Raw genomic sequence first — 22,028 nt, 5'->3', positions numbered from 1 at the left:
TTGGTCTGGCACACTCCAGGCTGCTCCAGCTCCCAGCCAAGGCTGCTCCTCACTGTCCATCTCCCTGTCCCATGTGTAATATTGATCCCACGTGTGGCATAGGGGGAAATTTTGGAGCCTGCCATAGGTGAATGAAGCTTTTTCAGAGCTCTCTCATCACGTTTTGTGTCCTCCCCTGATTTGTGACAAAGTTACTCAGCTTTACAGCCACTTCCTGAGATGGATCCCAGCCAAATCCAGGTGCTTTTTTTGGTGGCAGGGTATTTTTTTGTGTTGATTTGCTTCCTATTTTCTTTTTTTTTTTCTTCTCTCACATCACTCTTTCCTGCGTGATCCTGAATTCCTCTAGTGCTCTTTTCCTCCCCAGGGAAATTCCTCTTGGTTTCCTTTCCCTGCAGAAGTACTTCCCTTCTCTGCCACAGTGACATGGGAAGAGAGGATCTGTCACGCTGCCTCCCTTATCAGTGGCAGCAGCCAGCAGCAATCACTTGGGGGAAGAAACTCTGATGAAACCACCAGGAGAAAAAAGAAAAAAAGGCTTCAGATGAAGATTCTCTCCTGCCCCCCCTTCCCCACTGCTTCCTGACTGAAGTGACCACTATAATATCCCAAAATAAATTATTTATGGGTGTCTGTGTGTGTAAAAAACCACATTATAGCACCTGTATTGCTATTTCCCATCTTACAGAGGCTCCTCACACTCTCTGCCCTGAAAATCAACCCCAGCCAAAATACTTTGGTTGGTTTGGTTTGTGCTCACTCTAAATCACAAAGCACACCTACCACAGTGAGTTAATATGAGCAAGCAAGCTTAAGTAATAGAGTAATATACATTTTTAAATTAAAGGAACAACTTCTGTCTGTTCCCTCACTGATTTTACACCGATAAATTACTTTTAATTGCTGTAAATCAAAGTGGAGCTGCAAATAAAACTGAGCTGAAGCAAAGTTAAGGTAACACACTCCAAGAGGGAAGAAAACGAAATTGTCTCAGGCTTGTCTAGCATTCTAAAGTTGAATTACCTCCTCTCCTCACCAGCCCTTTTGGAGCAGCCAGAGGAGCCTCCAAGTTCGGCGCAGACAAAGCCAATAAAACACAGAGCTACATACCAAGCCACCAAGCATGAATACCTTGACCTTAAGGTAATTCCAGCAGCCAGGGGTGCAAGCAGCACACTGCCACTGCTTCCAGGGAGCACATTATCAGGGAGCCAGCCTGCACACACGCAAAAATGTTCCTCTTGCATGGAGCCAGCTTTGCTTGTGCAAGATCTCTCTTGGCAGACACAAGTGATTAAAAGCCTACAGGAGCATGACTTGTTCGAAGGGCCTCAGCTGTTTTCCTTTTTTTTTTTTTTTTTAAATTTTTTTCCCCTCAATCAGATGTGGCTTTGCCACTGGAGCAAATCCTCACGCATGCTTCGCTGCCACTCCGAGACGGGGGCAGAACTTGAGCTGTTTTTTCAAGCAGCACACAAAAAACCATTAGCAAGGCTTGGCAAGGAGAAAATGAAAAGCCAGGGGGTGAGGAAAGAAAACATTGAGGAGGGCTGCATAATCTTCAGATCTTTCCTGGGTCTGATGTGGTTCAGTAGGTTACAAAAGTGCCTCCTGAATTCTCAGTGCTCCGCGTAGCATGAACGCCCTCCTCCCCCTGGGCTGAGCACCAGGTTATGCTGTGCAGCTGTCAGCCAGCAAAATCCTCCTCCATGGCTCAGCTCCGGAATTCACAGCAGTGGAGGGAGGCAAGGGGAGGCTGGAGAAGGGTGCTTTGCCTCTGGCACAGCCACACAGCTGGACATGGGGCCCCAAAAGCAGCCCTTCAGTGCTAGGACCCACCGGGGAGTGGTGACAGAAAAGCTTGAAAAGGTAAACTTACACACTTCTGGCTTTTACCGCAAAAAGACTGAGGCAAGAGAACCATAAATACACCCTCAAGTCAAAATCAGCTCCCAAAGTTTGCCTGCGGCTGCCACCTTGGAGCCACCATCAGCACAGAGCAGCCCTGGGAATGGTCACTCTTCCCAGTTTGGGTACCAGGAGCAGGTGAAAGCAGGGAAACATCCTGGGGAGCACAGGGAGGGCTGAGGGGTGCTCTGCTAAAGCCAGAGATGGGTTTTTTACATCACTCACACCATTCACAAAATAGTGGTAAAGAAGCAAAACACCAAATCCATCTGTCTCTACCTGTTGGCCATGGAAGATGGGTTAAAGCTGGAGAAGTCTCATGGGTGTTGTTTCTGAGGGAGATTTGTCCAGGAATGCTGTCGTTCCCCAGGACAGGGTGCAAGGATTTGCAGTAATTATGGATTTACACAGAGGAGCCTTTGGAGCTACACTGATGCAAAGAAATAGAAAAACAAGCAAGAAGGCAGAATGGAGGCAAAAGATGACTCAAAGATTATTAAATTAATGGAGAAGCTCCCAGTGATTCCCAAGGCCTCCAAGGGGAGGAAAAGCACATCCTGCAAGGATGTGAGCAGTTCACACACTGCAAGGGAGCACCCACCCTCCCAAAATCCTGCCCTCCAGCCTTGCCCTGGGCTCTGGGGATGAGCGGGGGTTTGGCCATGCACATCCTTCAAGTACATAAAAGTGTTCTTTCAGGAAGAAATTAATCAACTCCCCACATCACAAAACTCTCCTTTTTGTGCTCAGCTGGAAAAAAAAAAAACAAAAACAAAAAAAAACAAACAAAAAAAAAACAAAAACAAAAAACAAACAAACAAACAAAAAAAAAAACCAAAAAAAACAAAAAAAAAAACCAGAGAGAGAAAGGTTCCCCAGAAACTTGTCCTGATTTTTTAATTATTTTTTTATGAATGGCTTTTCTTCAGCAGGGCAGTACAAAATACTTTAGAATGCCACCCTGGCTGGCACATTGTTGCTCCGAAATCTTTTCAAACACTGGGAAAGCACAGCTAGGCATTTAGAACCTGCCTGTGCTGTGATGCTCTTCCCACCCACAAACCCTTTCCTCATTCTTGCTGTGCAAACCATCCCTGGCTCTTTCTGCACAGACAAGTCTGGACAGACTCCTGGGATCTTGCCCTCTCTGTTTCTGGGAAGTTGGGTAGAGCCAGAGCTGCTCTGCAGGGCTGAAGGGGACATTTATTGTTGCATTTTTGCTCATTGAGTTCATACTCTGCACTTCCACTTCCAGTCGCACCTGGGGCTGCTGTGGGAACATCAAACACCTCAGCACAGAGAAGGAGCTGATACAGGAGTGATGTCCTACCCCAGCTGAGCTTAACAGCCACTACAAAGCCAGGAATAAAGTTTCAGAGAGCTTAACACTAACTGCTGTCCTGTTTTGCAGTCTCTGCCACTATTTCTCCCCTCTCCCCTTCCAGGATGACCTTGGGGAACAGCTAAATCCTGTCATTCCTCCTCCCTGGAGGTATTTCTCTTTACCCCAAGGGTATCACTCACTGTTCTGCTTTCCCTCATTTTGTTTTGTATTCCATTCCTCTCCCCTTCCCATTTTCTGAATCAAAAGCTCCAAACCAAGAGTGCTTACCCCACCCCAAGAGAAATGTGTAGCTGAGTGCATAATTATTTTATTTGCAGCCTAATTGCTTTATTTTCAGCAAAAATCTCCCTGTAGGTTCACACCACCATTCCTGACCTCTCCATCACATCAGAGAATCACAGAAGGGTTTGGGTTGAAGGGATCTTAAAGTTCATCTCATTCCAACCCCCTGGCACAGGCAGCAACAACTCTGTTTTCAGAAATTTCAAACTTTGCAAAGCTTCATGCAGTGCAAGGTCTCCCCATCCTCCCAGCTCCTTGTCAGTCAGAAATGTGGCAACAAAGCCTCAGACTCAAGGAAGAGTCTCAGCTTCACCTCCAACGACCAGATTTGGGAACACAAGTGGCAGGTTTGAGGAGGAGGAGGGAGGTGGAGAAGGAGAGCAGGGGATGTGCTGGGAGAAGACTGAAGGCAAGCCAAGGAATGCCTCATGTTTTTCATTTTTTTGGCTCTTCCTGCTCAGACACAAGATCAATTAATCCATGAGGTGTTCTGTGGCATGCCTGGACATCCAGCAGGGTGAGGGTCAGGGATGAAGACACCTGGACACATTCCAGCACCAAACAGGAGCTGGGCAGGGATTTTCTGCAGAATAGCTTTTCACTTAGTCAACTCAGGCCTACCTAAGTCCTTCCTAAGTACTTAATTCCTTTTTCAGGAACAGGCCCTTTGCCAGCTAGCTGCTCTGGCTGCTGGAGCACAGCTCCCAGGGAAAAGGAACCCACAGAGGCTGGTGCTGCCTCTTTTTGGCTGATTCCAGGGCTGGGCTCAAGGTGGGTGAGGGTTTTGCCCCAAAGGCATTGTTTTCCCTTGATTTCTGCCTCTGGATACTGCCTGGTATTAATTACCTGTCACTGGCATATTTTCTGGAAAAATCCCTTTGCCCAGGATTCTTCTCCTGGGAAGCTGAGAAGCCTCAGAGGAAAAGGAAAACAATAATTATCTGATTGCTTCTCCTGTGTTTTGCGGCTTTGGAATGTGTTTGGAGATTGTTTATCCAACAATAAATTGGTGGATAAACAATAAATAAATTGGTGGTGGTTTCATTGGTTTCATGTGAATTGTTTTGACTTGATGACCAACCAGGGCCAAGCCGTGTCAGGACTCTGAGAAGAATCAGGAGTTTTCATTATTATCTTTTTAGCCTCCTGTCTGTATCCTTTCTCTATTCTTTAGTATATTTTATTATAGAAAAGAAAAGAAAAGAAAAGAAAAGAAAAGAAAAGAAAAGAAAAGAAAAGAAAAGAAAAGAAAAGAAAAGAAAAGAAAAGAAAAGAAAAGAAAAGAAAAGAAAAGAAAAGAAAAGAAAAGAAAAGATTAATAAATTAGCCTTCTGAGAACATGGAGTCAGATTCATCATTCCTCCCTTCGTCTGGGAACCCCTCAAATACAAGAATTACCCAGCTGAAATCTGCCTGCACCAGCTCATGTGCCCAGAGTTTCATGGTTTTGTACCCAAATCAGGGGTGTCTGTGCTTCTTTTCAGTATTCTGGTCACAGGGTGGCAGCTTCATTAGGCAACAAGATAGAAAATAATTAGTCTGAAGCTAATTACTGCTGAGGTCGTGTTGGAAAAAGTTCAAGGGGAAGGGAATTCCCTCCCAGGTCAGCAGGAGAACAAAGGGATTGGACTGCACTGCTGCAAGGGAAACCCTAAAGGAGCTTCCAGTCCCTAAAGGGGGCTGGAGAGGGACTTTTCACAAGGACAGGACAAGGGGAATGGCTTTAAGCTAAAGGAGGGCTTCTAGGGTGAGATGTGAGTAAAGAATTTTTCCCTGGCAGGGTGGGCAGGGGCTGGGATGGAATTCCCAGTGCAGCTGTGGAGCCCCTGGATCCCTGGCACTGCCCAAGGCCAGGCTGGGCACTGGGGCTGGAGCAGCCTGGGACAGTGGGAGGTGTCCCTGCCATGGCAGGGGTGGCACTGGGTGGTTTAAGTTCCATTCCAACCCAAACCATTCCATGATTCCACGAACAGCTTGCTGAGGCTGTCACTCCCTGCTCACCATAGGCTTTGTCCTCACTTCCCTTCTTCCACAGCAGATAAAGGACAGCACCTTGTTTTAACCTCCCCAGTACTCACCCATCACTTCATCACTTTGAACAACAGCAATAATAATAATAATAATAAAGTCAAACTCAGAGCAACTGGTTTGCCAGTCTGCAGCTGGTGTGCAATTTGCTGCATCTGTTTCAGAGCTGAAGAGGGGTTAGTGGAACAGAAAACTGCTCTGCTTTCTTCTCTTGTTTGCTTGCCTTTTTCCCTCCAAATTCATTTCTTGGCCTAATAAAAAAATCTGGTTTTGTTTAAAAACAAGCAAGCAAACAAACCCAAAAACAGACATTTCCTCTGGATTTTTAATTTCAATTGTCAGCAGGTGGTTGAAAATGAAGAGGAGCATGCCAAGCCACGGCAGAGAGAAAAGTTAGCGCTTTGCTGGTCGTTCAAAAATTTGGATAAAACAGCTGCAGGCTGCCTTCCCCAGGGCTGCTGCTTCTCCCTGACTCTCAGCTGAGACAGGAAAGACAATTTATCAGGCATTTCAGACCAGTTAGAGCAGACAATTTACAGTGGTTTGTGCCCCTCTTTATTTTTTTCACGCCAGATCCCCTGACACCCCAAACCCAACATCAGCCACCAGGTTCCAACACCCCCAGAGCATCACCTCCTGTCTGCATCCCACCCCCACCAGGACAGCAACACATCCTGGGGCTCAGCAGCTCTCTTTCTAATCAACAATTTGTGGTTGCTCTGTGTCCCAGTCAAGTTGGGGTTTGTTTTTGATTAGTCACTGCACACCAAGGCTCCCATAGCTGGGTGGAGGTGTGGCCATGGGGGTGAGGCTTCCTACAGGGTGAGATTTTGCTCTGCTTTCTCCCCATAAATCACATTTCCAGTAAATCACAGCTCTCCTTTAGCCCACACCATGAGCTCATTAAGAATTGCTTTAATTACCCGTGAGTGCCCCACAAATATTGTGCGCACATACTCTGCAGAGATAAACCTGCTCAATTGTTCAAAATTTTCCTCAAATTTTCCATCTCTGTGCAGCCACTAAATCTCAACACTGAAATGTCAGGCTGTGAGAAGACTTTTCCACCAAAAATATTTAAATTCCTGTGCCTTTTAAATATCTAAAAACCTCCATAGTATTGAAAGTAATAGTAGGGTGCAAAAGGCCATGAAGCTGGTAAGGGAAAAAAATTATTTAAAGTATATTTGTAACCTTTTTTTCATTTATTCCTAATGTGGACAAAATCAAACCTAACTGGGGAAACAGCACACCTTGACCCAGCAGGAAGGTGGATGATGTTATTGGAGTAAAGTTTTTCCTATAAAAGAATTCCTGGATCCTTTTAACCTGATTGTTGCAGCTGATTTGTGCTGCCTTATGAAGGCAGAGCAATGATAAATACAGAATAACCCTCTAAATAATCCAAATTTTTGTCATCTCTGCAAGGCCAGGACACAGCAGTGAATTTGGAGGGATGTTTGCCATCACACAAAGCACACTGCCAAGAAAGAAGGATGGGTTTGTCAGGGTTTCATCTTAAAACTTGTTGCAAGCTGATTTTCTCAGGAAGTTATTTGGTTCTGAAGAATTGCCCTGCCTGTGTGAACAAGTTCACACTGTGGAGAATGTTTTCAAAAAGAGAGTCTTCTCTCATGCTGACAAAATGCAGCCTGTGAGACAAAGTACCCACTTCTCTCACACAAACCTAAATTATTTTTACATTGGATGTCTCTTCCTCCTAGGCAAAGCACAGATGATGTTACCGGCACATATAACTGACTTAATTTTTGATAATTAACTGCTTTACAGTGAATTACAGCAATTGTGGGCAATATTCTCTTCGAGGGGCACAACATCTTCAAAAATGTTCATTCCTACCCCATTTTCTCTGCACTGCAAAGATTTCAAATCGCATAAATCACCCATTTCCCTTGATTGTCAGGGTCTGAAAAAATGGAGAGCAAGCTCTGCTTCATCTCAAATGTTTGGAAGCTACTTCACCTAAACAAATCTTAGAAATTTTTAAATTCTGGAAAGAAAATTCAAGAGTGTCCAATAGATTCAGGGTGTGATATTTCATGGGCAAACATTTATGGGCACTTACATAGAAGTCAGAGATTTATTAAAATACTTTTATTAAAATTAAAAAGTATTTTTAAAGATTAGTATTTTTTATTTAAAAGTATCTATTAAAGTACTTTTTTTATTAAAATATCATCCCATGGTGTGTAAGCTCAGCTCGTTGGAGTCTGGTGCTAAAAACATCAGGGTTGGGGTTTTAGTCCCTGGATGGAACATTCCCTTAAAAATTGGGTTTGATGGTTCTTGTTGGACCCTTCCAACCCAGAAGATTCTGTGATTCCCAGTTCTGTAAAGCACAAGCAGTTGCAAACCTAAAACATTGATGTGGGAGATTTTGCTCTATCCAAAGTCAGCTGTAGATGCATCTTTCACACACGTCCCCCTTTGGGCCATTATTACCCTGAATAAAGTCTCTAGACCTTGAATTAAAATAATTTCCTCAAATGCCCAGTCTGGGACACATCCTCAGGGCCCAGGAGCCACCGCCTGGGGCTGTGCTCTCAGAGCAAAGGCCTTTGCTAAAACACCTCCCAAAGGTGGGCTGGGTCACCCTGGGGCTCACACACCCTGTCCCCACTCCTGTCCCAACCCTGCTGCCCCTCAGAGGGGACAGAAGTGGTCATGGGGGTCCTCTAAAATACCAAAATTCTGATTTACAAACCAAAGCCTTTCACCTGCTTCCCTGAGGTGGTCAGGCAAGAATTAAAGATGTCAGTGACACTTCCCCATTGGTGTAGGGTTACTCATCCTCAGTGCTGCCCAAAAGTTTTGTTTCAGGGCAGCTTTCTCTCTCTCTCTTTTTTTTTTTTTTTAATTTAATTTTGTTCCTGACCAATCCATGGATGTGGTTAATTTAAGGTTTAAAAGGCTTTTGCTCACACATACACACACACCCATATATGTTTTCCACTGAAGTCTGTGCTTTCTCCTAGACCCACCCAAATTCCAGTACATAGCTCACTCGTGTGCCAAGCTTCCCTACTCTCCTTGCAATGAGTGGAAAAATGCCCTTTTTTCCACTCCTGCACATTTTAGAGGGGGAACCATGCAAAGGAGAAGGAAGAATTTACTTATACCTGTGTTTATACAGCAGAAATGGGAAAGAACCTCAGTGTTCTCCATGGGAATGCTTTTTCCTGAGGTTTCTGAGATTCTGAGCCCCATTGCTTGCTTGGGACTCTGAGCAGGAATTGTGGAGTGCCAAGGAGATTTAAAAATTAATAAATGTGAAGGAAAAGTAGCTGCTGGTTGGTAAAACTCCATTCTGTTCATGTGAAGTACTTTACACTCCTGAATGTGCTGGTATTTTAGGTGAGGGTTGAGAGAAAATCAGAGATTAATAGTGAGAAACATTGGGTAGTTTTGAGTGGAAATGGCCTCAGCCATGTTCTTTAATGGGGTATTTTGGGCCAACAGCAAATTCATGGAATCCCAGAATGATTTGACCGTGCAGAGGAGAAGGAAGTATTTAGTTATACCTGTGTTTTCAGAGCAGAAATGAGAAAGAACCTCAGTGTTGTCCATGGGAATGCTTTTTTCCTGAGGTTTATGAGGTTCTGAGCCCCAGTGCTTGCTTGGGACTGGAATTGTGGTGTGCCAAAGAGATTTAAAAATTAATAAATGTGAAGCAAAAGTAGCTGCTGGTTGGTAAAACTCCATTCTGTTCATGTGAAGTCCTTCACACTCCTGAATGTGCTGGTATTTTAGGTGAGGATTGAGAGAAAAATCAAAGATTAATGGTGAGAAACACTGGGGAGTTCTGAGTGGAAATGGCCTCAGCCGTGTCCTTTAATGGGGTATTTTGGGCCAACAGCAAATTCATGGAATCCCAGAATGGTTTGGGTGGGAAAGGACCTTAGAAATCATCCACGCCATGGGCAGGGACACCTTCCACTACCCCAGGTTGCTCCAAACTTGGGTTTGAATTTGGGGAAATCTGGTGGACCAAGGGTTGTAACAACACACGAGCTCCATCCAAAGGCTTTTCCATTTTTCTGCCCTCTATGGGGATTCTCGTGGGGTTAAGGCTGGTCCCCCTTGATTTCCTCTTCTCAGGAAAGGCACTAATAAATCCTCTCTGACTTACAGAGCTCCCTGTTTTCCTGGAGCTTGTTGGAACATAATTTCTGAAGCCTCTGTTCACCTGCCAAGCCAAGCTGAAATTAGCCCATGGATTTAAAGACATGGGCTGGTTTGTATCCCTTCACTCTTAGGTGATGGAAATTAAAATAAGCCAGGTTAATTATTTATCCTTTCCATCAGCACCATGCTAACATTGTACAGGAGCTTATTGTCACTCATATATCTGCAAAAATTTGATATTTTTTTAAGAAGAAGCTGTTTCCTGAGTTTCTTGACTGGGAGGTTACACAGCCCTGCTCTGTTGTGTCTTCCAGATAAACTCCCAAGGAATCAGAGGGAAAAGAATCTTTGTTTTCCTCATTGCTCTCCCAAATTGCTTGATCCCTGCCAATTTCCATGACACAGACCCCTCAGTCTGCTGCAGAGACTGTGGCTTCTGAAAGGGAGGAAATAGCATGAAAGTACTGGTGCACATCAATGTTTTTGGATTTTCTCGCCAAACCAGAAATATCAAAACAAAATTAAAAAAAAAAAAAGAAAAAAAGAAAAAGAAAAAAAGAAAAACAAGTTTAAATTTTTCTGGCCCGAAGAAAACAACAAGACATAAAAAGGTCATTCTGGTTGTTTGGTCAAACCAAAACTGAGCCTTTCCTTTTGAGGTTTGCACAGATGTGACTCATTTAAATCAGGTGAGGAACAAAATATTCCTTGGAGTGACAGACTGTGACATCTTACTTCCACAAAGCCATAGTACAATTTTTTTACTGTTTAAAATCGTGGGTTTTGTTTTTCAAAATCTAAACCTGTATTTTCAGCCCATAAAGCTTATGGTTGAAAAGTCTCAGCCAACTGTAAGGGCCACGTGGGTTGGGTTGGTGACAAGTGACACTTGGAGGGACAGCTTGTCCTGCTTGTTGGGATCTGGGAACACAACCCCCTCCTCCTTTTTCTTTTCCTTGCAGTTTCTTAGGAACCTCCATAACAGCAGTGACAATGTGCCCAAACAAGAGAAAAAAATCTCACGCTGCTTTTCAAAGCCCTTGCGTTTCCTCACCCTCAAAGGAGCCTGATTTCCTGATTTATTTACACATCCCTTATCTTTATGGCTGCTCCTTTATGATCCCATGTCATCTCCAAAGCTCCTGCAATCTTTTACAGTTGGGAAGGTCCAGCTTTGATCACTGGAGCCATCAGCCTGAATAGAACATTGTTCCTGCTCTGTGGAGAATTTTTTCCGACTGCGCTCAGGACACCGCAAACTTATTTTTACAACGCTCAGCAGCTCCTCTACCTTATTTTTCTGTGAGTTTTACAGATGCTGTGGGTTTCAGGAGGCACTTTGATGTTTTCCAAGCTGCCTGATTTATGAGAACAAAAAATACCACCGTTCCCCAATTATTTTCTGTCGCCTTGTAATAAGGCTCGATGCATCAATGGAAATTTAGTTTAGGCACAAAGAGTAACTGGGGAATGAGGAAATCAACTGCATCTCCCACAAGAGATCATTCTTCCAGTGGAAAAATCAACCTTTTTGATCTCTAACCCTCCGTACTTTTCCTGTAATATTTAATAAAGCCTCCATTTTCAATGGAAAACAGACTTGATGGGAAATGTGTAATTATTAGACCTTTCTGTGTTATTTTAGTGCTGTTTATATCCTATTTTAGTGCTGTTTGAACAGAATTCATATTTTGTAGGTAAGTGCTGAAGATAAGTGGTGGCAAAAAGCAGCTGAGCAGGGCTGTGAATATCTCCAATTGCAGCAGATTTCAGAAGGGGTTAAGATCATGGCATTGCTGAAAGTCCAGGTGGGAGCTCAGTGGCAGAGCAGAAAACTCCTCCATTCACTGTTCTGGTGACAAACCTGTCCAACCCAGCATTTCCCAAAAGTAAAAACTCTCTCTGAAAAGCTGTTCCCTTGCTCCATTTGCTGCACAGCTCACACTTCTGGCCGGCTTGGTGCCACAGCATCTCCAAAATCCACCTTTTCTTCCAGTCCAGAGTTTCAGTTTATTAATTAATATTTCCCAATTCTCCTCCTGCTCACAGTCCTTCTCACCTGACCCACTCAAAAATTCTGGGTTAAAAAAAAATCTTATTTCTTTTCTGCTGTTTTGGCCATTTTAATTTCTTCTTCATTAATCCAAACACATCTTTCACTTCTTTATACCCCTAAAGGTCACAGTCTAACCTTTCCACAGCTGCTGCCCTGACCCCCATAGCTCTGCTTTCTTCTGCTCTTTGTTGGCATCTCATTCCTCTTTGTCCTCAAATCAATCCCTGGGTTTTGTTTTTTATTTTTTGCTCCTTTCCTGGTTTAGACTTCTCCCATTCCACAATAGCTTCCCATGTGACATAAATAAAATTCCCACGTCCTGAAAATCCACCTGTGTGAGATACAACTTCCACAAGCTTCTCCCCGTCATTGTGTTCACCTACAAAGTTCCTCCTGTGTGTCCTTCACTGCTACATCTGAAATAATTTACAGCAGATCCAAAGTTTTCCTCTTTCCTCATCGGACTGTAAAGTGTGTTGAGGACCTGCTGTGCTGTGAGAAATAATTTGTTCTGACTGTAGGCTATGTTCAGCATGGATAATAAGTGATTTATTTCCTTGGAAACAACCTTTTTCCAGGATGGAAACCTGGGATACCTTGAGGGATGGATGTGCCCATCTCCCTGCAGTTCTGATGACCTGAGACCAGACCTAGAACTTTTAAACAGCTGAAATTGTCTTTTTCTTGCACCTCTACAGCAAGGCCAGAGCTTTTGAAAGATGCCAAGTTTATTTATTCCATGAAAATCAACTGCTGCAGTACATGTGAGGGTTGAGAATTACACATGTTAATTGCCTGGTACAGGTGTGCATTTGAAGTTGGAATATCCTAAATAAATACAGGTCAGTGTGAATTGTACTGCTGAAGCCTTTCAGGTGAAATCCCATGGGAAGTGCTAAGCTGTGTGGGATCCTGGGTGAGATCACACACCATGGTGTGCCCTGTCCATCACACACATGGTTTAGTTGTTGAAAAAAATGCAAATTATGCACTGAAGGTTATGAACAAGTTCCTTAAATAAAAACAACCCATCTAGGAATTTAAAATAGGGTGTAGAATATGTCTGCTCTGTTTTAAAGGTTCTTGGCTGTGACATTCCCTGTTACAGGTCAGCTTGGTTATCCCTGTCAACACAGAAACTGTGACAACCACCACCACCAAAATATGGATTCATCAAGCCTGAACATTTAAAAGACTCCTTTATCTGTGATCACAGAATCCCAGAATCGTCAAGGTGAGAAGAGAGCTTCAAACTCATCCAGTGCCATGCCAGCAGCACCAGCATCACCCCAATCCCTGTCTCCAAGGCCACATCCAGACTGCTCTGGGACAATTCCAGTGACTCCAAACCTCCCTGGGCAGCTCAGCCCAAGGCCTGACCACTCTGCCAGGGAAATTTTCTGTGCCAGTCTCCAACCTGAGCCTGCCCTGGTGCCATCTGAGGCCATTTCCTCTCCTCCTTTCCCTTGGGACAGGCAGGAGAGCCCGACCCCCCCGGCTGTGCCCTCCTGGCAGGGACTTGTGCAGAGCCACAGGGTCCCCCCTGAGCCTCCTTTGCTCCAGCCTCAGCCCCTTCCAGCTTCCTCAGCCCCTCCTGGGGCTCCAGCCCCTGCCCAGCTCTGTTCCCTGCCCTGGACACGCTCCAGCCCCTCCAGGGCTCTCCTGCAGGAGCAGAACTGGGCCCAGCCCTGGAGGGGCCTCTCAGAGCCAGCACAGAGGGACAATCCCTGCCCTGCTCCTGCTGCACACACAATTCCCCATCCAGCCCAGCTGCCAGGGGCCTCCTGCCCCCCTGGGCACCCCTGGGCTCGTGTCCAGCCCCTGTCACAGCACCCCCAATGTTTTTATCTGTGCAATTCCAAAATCCTAAGGTGGGGCTGGGCTCTTTCTCCAGCAGCACTGACACACCCAGAGCACACAGCCTCGAGCTGCACCAGGGGAAACACAGGTTGGAGAGCAGGGAAAAGGTTTTTGCAGCCAGGGTGACAAAGTTCTGGAATGGCTGCCAGGGGAGGTGGTGGAGTCCCCATCCCTGGGTGTGTTTAACAAAGCCTGGATGTGGCACTGGGGGCCAGGGTTCTGTTGGGGCTGGGCTGGACTCGATGGTCTTGGAGGTCTCTTCCAACCCAGGGATTCTGGGAATTCTGTGAAAATATGAACAACCCACATCCTACACCTCTGGCACTGCTGCTTCTTTCAAAGGTTCCCCTTTCCATAGTGGGATTTCAAATCCTCCTCTCCTTTTCACCACGGTTCAGCTGCCATTTGTTTAGCAAGATGCGAGCCAGTGATCAGTTGATAAAGAGCTAAAAGCAAACCAGAATTATTTGGTGGCAAAACTTTGGGGAAATTTCACAGACAAGGTCAGTAAAATCACAAAAACATTTGTCTAGCTGCCATTTTCCTTGGGGAATTAAAAATTAAATTAAAATCATTTAACCAGGAAAATTTATTTATTCGCTGGTTAAAATGTAAACCTCTATTTTATCCATTTTATTTTATTTTATTTTATTTTATTTTATTTTATTTTATTTTATTTTATTTTATTTTATTTTATTTTATTTTATCTGTATGTATTTTATTATATGTTTTTGTTAGGCTGTGTAATTCTAGAGAGGAAGAGGGGAAATTTTGAAATTTCATCTGTTCATTATAAGAATATATCCTTTAATGTCATCTAAGTAGGTGTATTTTTATATATATTCCTTCCCTACAGATTTATGGTAATATATGGAACAGATAACCATTTTTATCATATATTCTCAATGCAAAAGTGCTAATTTTAGATAAGTTCATTATGTGAAACCAGATTGAACCAACAGTGAAACCCCTCAGTTAAAACAATGGAGATTAAATTAATCTGATTAGGTTGTGCTATTGTCACAGTCTAAATTTATTTTATTTTATGATTTTTGAGTCATGACAAAGAGAAAGTGGCTCTCTGAGCACAGACAAATCCAGCTGAGGATCACCACGAGAAAAACCAACCAGAAAGGAGCCAAATATGATTTTAGATGGGACCAACCTTGTCCCAGCACTTTACTTTCACCAGAGGCAGCAGAAATTTTGCAGAAGGCTCTGCTGGAAGATGAAATTTGCCAAACCCCTTTTTCCCCAGTGCAGAGGTCCCAAAACCCTGCAGATTTATCCCAGAACTGCAGGATTATCCCAAAAATCCCTCTTCATGTCCAAGCAATATTTGTCTGGTGAAGGGTGACAACACCTAAAGCTTCACTGCTGTCCCATCTCGTTCCCTTTCTGCCCGGCCATGAGCTCTGCCTTGCTGTGAAGCCCAGGGTGTGCTGGCCACACAAAGGCAATTCCCTGCCCTGGGCATACAGGACATTTTCCTGCTCTTGGGAGGAGGCAGAGGGGCTCTGGTTTGGGATGGATCCACGTGCATTTCACAGCACAGACAGGCAGAGTGAGCAGGAGCTTCAGCTCATGCACAGCCAGTCCTTGGGGACTGCTTCTCCCCTGCTGACTCCAGGAACATGCACATGATTTTTGCCAAATTCTTTTCCACATCAACACCAAACTCTTTACCCTATTACCACCAACTTCTTTTCCATATTAACACCAAGCTTTTTTCCACAATAACACCACACTCTTTACCCTATTACCACCAAGTTTTTTTCCATATTGACACCAAAATCTTTACCATATTACCACCAAGCCATTTATCACATTAACATCAAGTTATTTGCCATATTAACTCCAAGCCCTTTTCCATATTAACTCCAAGCCCCTTGCCATACTGACATCAAGTTCCTTGCCATATTAAAACCAAACTTTTTGCCACATTAGCACCAAGGTCTTTGCCATATTAACACAAAGCTTTTTGCCATATTACCACCAAGATCTTTTCCATATTAACATCAAGTTCTTTACCATATTAGCACCAAGTTCTTTGCCATATTAACTCTAAGTTCTTTTCCATGTTAACACCAAACTCTTTACCATATTACCACCAAGCCCTTTGCCACATTAACTTCAAGTTATTTGCCATATTAACACCAAGTTCTTTTCCATATTGACACCAAGTTCTTTTCCATATTAACACCAAATTCTTTTCCACATTAACACCAAACTCTTTACCCTATTACCACCAAATTCTTTGCCATATTAACTCCAAGCTCTTTGCCATATTAACATCAAGTTCCTCGCCATATTTACACCAAACTTTTTGCCACATTAACACCAAGCTTTTTACCATATTACCACCAAGATCTTTTCCATATTAACATCAAGTTCTTTACCATATTAACACCAAGTTCTTTGCCATATTAACTCCAAGTTCTTTGTCATATTACCACCAAACTCTTTAACATATTACCACCAAGCCCTTTACCATGTTAAGACCCAATTCTTTTCCACTTTATACCATATTAACACTAAGCCTTTTACCATATTAACACCAAGATCTTTACCATATTAACTCCAAGCCCTCTGCCATACTAACAAACATCCAGACACACTGAATTCTGAAATGATGCTCAAGCCTGTAATAATTCACTCAAGTCATTCATGACTTCTCTCACCCCAAGGGGTTAAGGACAGCTCAGCTTTCAGATATTTGGCATTTAGTAAATTCCTTCCCAGTAAATTGACAAAGTTGATTTTAACTGTTTCATGCAATAATCAATGATTTTTATAATTTTCATACAGGTAAAGACTTACAATTTTCTAAAGGTAAAGACTTTTCCCTCTGTCAAGCAAACAAACCAAAAATGCATCACCCCAAAACCTGCCTTGTTTTTCCTTGAGGTAAAGTGAATCAAAATTTATTTCAAAATGCTCTGAGGTTCAGCATGTAAAACAGTAACATTTCTGTTCTTCTTGGTCTTTCCCAGCCTTGGTCTCCACCTGTTCCCAAAGAACACAGCCTGTCTATGGGGACTGTGTGTCTGAGGAGAGGGAAACAGGACAGGAGGCAGAAATAATATTCCAGACAGCTTAAATGAAATCTGGATAAATCAATAAAAAATTCAGCTGCAATTAGCAGCATTAGCTGTGGGCTAATGGCTTGTTTGCTTCATTGCATGAGGAGCCAGGATAAAAAAGAACTATTTGCTTTCATTTGAAATTCTATAAAAAGTAACAGACTGAATTATTGTATGTACATTGGAAGATTGAAGCCCAAGTCATCTGCTGCTGTTTTTGTCTCTAGGCCATGCCTCATTTACTGGGCTGAAATTCCTGGGGAAGTTTTTGGTCTGGTCTACAACTCTGCTTTATAAAAGTGATGCCAGTTTGTTCTGTACAGGCAGCACCGTGTTACACTCCAGGTTTGCTTCCTCCCTCCTGTTATTAGGGAGGGCAGAGAGCATTGTGACATTTTACAAACAGGGAAATAAAGAAGACATTTCTTTAGCAGCAAATCTTCTTCCCCCTCAATTAAAAAACAAAAAAAATCACAAGAAAATGCAGACTTGGTAGGTAAATACACAGGCACTGTGATCAGAAAGACCCTGGAAATGCCTCAAAATACAGAACAGGAGGGAACAAGGTGAGTTAAAAAGTGCTGTGGATACTCCTGGTTCACAAAGGAAAGCCAGATTTGTTCTCCTTCACAACCAGCACCTCATGGAGAAAAGGAGATTTTATCTGTAACTCTCATTGCAGCACGATCCCAGTGTGAAAATAAAAAGGGAGGCAGTAGAAAATACAGGGGAATTTGCACCACGGGCTTTGATTGTGATCATGAGGAAAAGCCAGTGCTGTCGTAAACAAGTCGTGTGAAGACACAGGCAAAAGTTGGAAGACAATGCCTGAAGTTCTCAAACTCAGACATGTTTACATTCTTTACACCTTCCACAGAAAACTGACATTCTCTTTTCTTATACATAAAGGTGACAGGGACAGGAGAAAGTTCCAGGCAGATTTTCCCACCATGCCAATGAAAACTGATTTCTGCACTGGAAAAAAGAGCAAGAGCTGGCTGAAAGTTCTGATTCCAACACTCTAAACAGCACTCTGGGTTTTTACAGGGAAAAAATTCTGGCAGGCAAACAGTGACAAAGACAGGTTCAGCATCTGTCCCCCTCCCCAACATATAAAAATCCCAGCCCCAAGCATTACAAACCCCACATTCAGTGCTTTACATCAGTGGAAAGACCAAACCATGATAGCTTTTGCTTAATTGCTGAGCTGCCTCTATGTCAAAATCCACAAAAAAGCACAATTTTATAAAAACATTTTTTCTCTTACACACAGTTTCTAAATCCTTAAACTACCAAAATATAGAAAAAAATAGGAAAAGCACCTACTCCTTAGCTTCCAGCTCCACACAGCTCCCAAAGCACTGCTAAGCATGTATGGATTTTTGACAAATACCTCTTACCTGTAAAAGAGCAATGTTCAGATTCCTTACTAGATGTTATCGTCATGACAAGTCAAACAATCTTTTTTATAGAAGGTTGGGCTGCTTTTCAATAAAGCATGTGTGCATTTAAAGAAAAAAAAAACCCAAAATCCAGCCCAAAACAAACCCCTCAGAGAGTCTCCCTTCCCTTGCTGTCAGTCAAAAACAAGTTGAAATAAGCCTGAGTTGGAATTACCTGAATAAAGAAACTGGAGAGAGGGAGGGAGGAGAGGGAGAGAGGGAGGGAGAAAGAGAGGGAAAAAAAAAAAAAAAGAAAAAAAGAAAAAGAGTCCAAGAGGAGACTCAGTGATGTCAGCAGTGTGTGTTAAGGAAATCTACAGCTGAGCCCAGCAAACTTTATAACTGCACAGCTCTCAACACCCAACTACGTGGTGAGCAAATACCTGCTCCAGAGGAAGCTGATTTACTTCTAAAGAAGTCAGTTAATCTTTGAAGAAACTTCAGCCAGGCTGATCAAAGTCCCTGAAAGGCCTTATTTCCTAAATAAATAAGGTTATGAGAGGTTGTATAATGCTCAGAAAAGAGGAAGAGTCAACATTATTGATTACTCCTTTCCTGCTGGCAAAGGGGAGATAGAAACTCATCTGAAATCAATTCAGGTTCTGGTTGTCACACACTGAGCTGCAGCAGCTGAGATCCCTGACCACCAAATTTTCCAATGTGTTTATCCAAACACTCCTTTCTTTGATGGCTTTTTCTGGGTTTGCCTGGGTGCTTTTGTCTCCCAGTTGCAGGGAGCACAGGCAGGGATGATTTGAGCAGGACGGAGTCAGGTACTGGAATTTGATGGGGTTCCCTGGGAATGCCAACAGCAGCTGGGAAAGGGAAGATGCTGCAGCATCATGTGATGCCCCTGGATATGATTACACTGGAATTCCTGGGAATTCCAAATCCCAGCAAGCTGCTCCAGGGCAGGAGAGCTCAGCATCACCTGCAGGCACACCCCCAGTGCCTGGATAATTTTCTTCCCTTTCCCCTGGGAGAAGGAGCACATCAAACATTGGCATGAGTCCTTCACCAACCAAACCCATCCCACCCCAAATTCCCAGGGAACACAGAGCCAAATCCCTGCTAAAGGGGGATCTAAATGCCATTAACAGATATTAATAATGCCATGATATGTGACCAGAGAAAAGCAGGAGCTGGAATTCTGCTGTCAAGTGCAGCATTCAGGCAGTGCCAGTAGGCAGCAGCTGTTTTGCATTTTAAAGGGCAACACTTAGAGGTGATTTTTTTTTTCCACTTTGCCAGAGACTAAAGAATTTCACACGACTTGGATTGTTCCCTGAATCCATGAACCTGTTGCACTGGTGTCTCTCTATATTTACCATGAGGGAGATGGCAACAGCTATAAATATATTTATATTTATATATAAAAATGCCTGTGAAGGTCTTTTTCTGCTTTCAGATGAGCTGTTCTGTTTGCAGAGCTTCATCATGAAGCACCTACACCAGGATTTCTCTTTCCCTGTCCAGTTAAATTATGTTTAGCTGGGATTATACATTATTAAAAATTCCCAATTAAGCCTTTCTCCTTCTTTCTTATGGGTAAAGTTTGACAAACTGTCCTAATCATAAATGAATAATGTGCTATTCCCACACATCCCCCAAATGAGGATTTTTGGAACATGGTGACCATGAAATCCACTGTAGGGTGAGAGGCCTTTGGAATATCATAATAAGAGGATATGCTCTGAAAGATGCACAGCTGTTCAGTTTTTAAGCTTTGTGTGCATGATTTAAAAATGTAAACACTTTTCCTTGCATTTTTCCACCTTAAGCAAATGTCACTCATCCCCACAAGCTCTGGGGCTGTTCCCACATTGCTGCTGAGGTGGGCCAGAAGGAAAAAGATAATTTGTCAGTTCATACCCTCCAAAATGCATAAATTCACTTTTTTTCCCCTTCAGATTTACCAGGGCTTATAAATCTCTTTCCTTTCAGCAACCAAGAGTGAGTTCAAAAGTGTGGGCTAGAGATGTTGAAATACTGATCCAAACTTCACCATTCAATAAAGCCGAGCAGGAAACCCCATGGTGATAAGAGGCTTGCTCAGGGCATTTTCAGATTTTATGTTGGCTCTGGATGAAGTTAAGTAAGGAAAAGAAACAATAAAACTGGATCCCTGGCAGAAAAGTTAGCCCTAGTCATCAAATCTGCACCTGCAACTTGATCTAAAAATCAGTTATTTTACTGAAAAAGTGCTTTGGGCTTCTCGTGTGGAACACGATCCAGCTCAGAAGGATGTGTGCAGTGTGCATAGGGAAAAGCCACAGCCACTCTTCAAGCCTTATCTCTTTTATCTCATTCCTGGGAATCCCCAATTTATGAGTTAGAAATCAGATACAGGATATAAAGAAACTGGGATTGTTATAAAAACCAGAGAAATGGTTCTTGCCCAAAACAAGTTCAGGATGTCCTGAGCAGGCAGAGCTGTCACCTGAGAACTGCTAAACACCTTATTTGTTCTTTTACACAACTAAATCCATGTGTAAAGCTGAGCCTTGTCTTGGTAAACACAGATATTTGTGCTTTATGTACTCTGTGTTTTATTCAATTGTTTGAAGACAGTCCTCTAGTTTTTGTACATTTCCCACGTGCTTTAGAGTATTCACCTCTTCATAAAACTACTCAGCTGATTCTTACTGATGAAATTCTTGATAAAAACAGAATTGAAAGGGTTAAAATTCATTCTGGAGATTCCCATTAAATAAAGGTAAAACATTGGGCCTGAAGGTGCTGCAGGAAATGCGATTCAGGGAATTGTAGAATGGTTTGGGTTGGAAGGGATCTTAAAAATCACCCAGTGCCACCCCTGCCATGGCAGGGACACCTCCCACTGTCCCAGGCTGCTCCAACCCAGTGTCCAACCTGGCCTTGGGCACTGCCAGGGATGTGGAATCCACAACTTCCCTCTGCCTTTGGCCCCTGTTCATTATCCCTCACCCCAAATTCTGGATTATTATTTTGGTGAGGAGAGTTTGACACCTGATAACTTGAAGTGTTCAGGTTCTTGGGCTGATAAATGACATCAGCCAGGCTTGGACTGGATAACTCATGGAATCATGGAATCACTGAGAGGTTTGGGTTGGAAGGACCTTAAAGATCATCTCATCCTTCTCCTGCCATGGCAGGGACACCTCCCACTGTCCCAGGCTGCTCCAGCCCCAGTGTCCAACCTGGCCTTGGGCACTGCCAGGGATGCAGGGATGGAATTCCATCCCAGCCCTGCCCACCCTGCCAGGGAACAATTCCTCATTGCCAAGATCCCCCCCAGCCCTGCCCTCTGGCACTGGGAGCCATTCCCTGTGTGCTGTCCCTGCATGCCCTGGCAATTGTCTCTCTCCAGCTTTCCTGGGGCTCCTCCAGGCCCTGCAAGGCCACCCTGAGCTCAGCCCAAAGCTTCTCCTGTGCAGGTGAACAATGCCAGCTGTGCCAGCCTTTCCTGCCAGCAGAGCTGCTCCATCCTCTGCCCATCCTGGAGCCTCCTCTGGGCTCTCTGCAGCAGCTCCAGCTCCTCCCTGGGCTGGGTCTGTGGACACCAACGGGGACAGGAACTTCACACTCCAAAAAACCAAACACCACACTCTCCCCACTTACATGTGCTCTCAGCATGCTCAACACACATTTTTCCACCTTTTTTCTTTTGTCACATCTTTGTTGACATCGCAGCAGTGGCCACCCTGAGGAATTCCCAGCCCATTTTCCCAGCCTGCTCCGGGTTAACGCCGTGGTTTGAGTACGAGCACTCCACAATGTGCTCTTTGCATTATGAGAGGTTGTGGCTGACACTGCTGCTCCTGGGGGAGCTTTGTGCACATGGAAAGCACATAATTGGAACAGGATTTTATTCTGCTTGATGAGCTTCACACAGAAGG

General features: G+C 43.7%; 1 protein-coding gene across 6 annotated transcripts in view; it reads right to left on the bottom strand.

Annotated features, from left to right (window-relative positions):
* Positions 1 to 22,028, bottom strand: part of KCNJ15 (potassium inwardly rectifying channel subfamily J member 15) — a 35,028-nt gene that overhangs the window by 4,934 nt on the left and 8,066 nt on the right. Inside the window, exons 1-2 of one of the 6 annotated variants that reach the window (XM_063180710.1) lie at positions 18,326 to 18,525; positions 18,035 to 18,108 (exon numbers count right to left, since the gene is read on the bottom strand). The exons of 1 other annotated variant lie outside the window; for it this stretch is intronic. Coding sequence is in view for 2 of the 5 variants with exons in the window: in XM_063180678.1 (XP_063036748.1) it covers positions 1,111 to 1,247 (137 nt within the window). In the remaining 3 variants the exon portion in view is untranslated. Of the gene's footprint in view, positions 1 to 1,110; positions 1,299 to 18,034; positions 18,305 to 18,325; positions 18,526 to 22,028 lie in introns of those variants that run through there. 4 more of the 6 variants (XM_063180715.1, XM_063180703.1, XM_063180678.1 and 1 more) reach the window with 4 other exon arrangements.

The sequence above is a fragment of the Melospiza melodia genome, chromosome 2 (genome assembly GCF_035770615.1).
Source record: "Melospiza melodia melodia isolate bMelMel2 chromosome 2, bMelMel2.pri, whole genome shotgun sequence".
Classification (NCBI taxonomy): Eukaryota; Metazoa; Chordata; class Aves; order Passeriformes; family Passerellidae; genus Melospiza; species Melospiza melodia.
The sequence above is the reverse complement of the archived record's forward strand: the minus strand, read 5'-3'. Positions and strand labels throughout refer to the sequence as shown.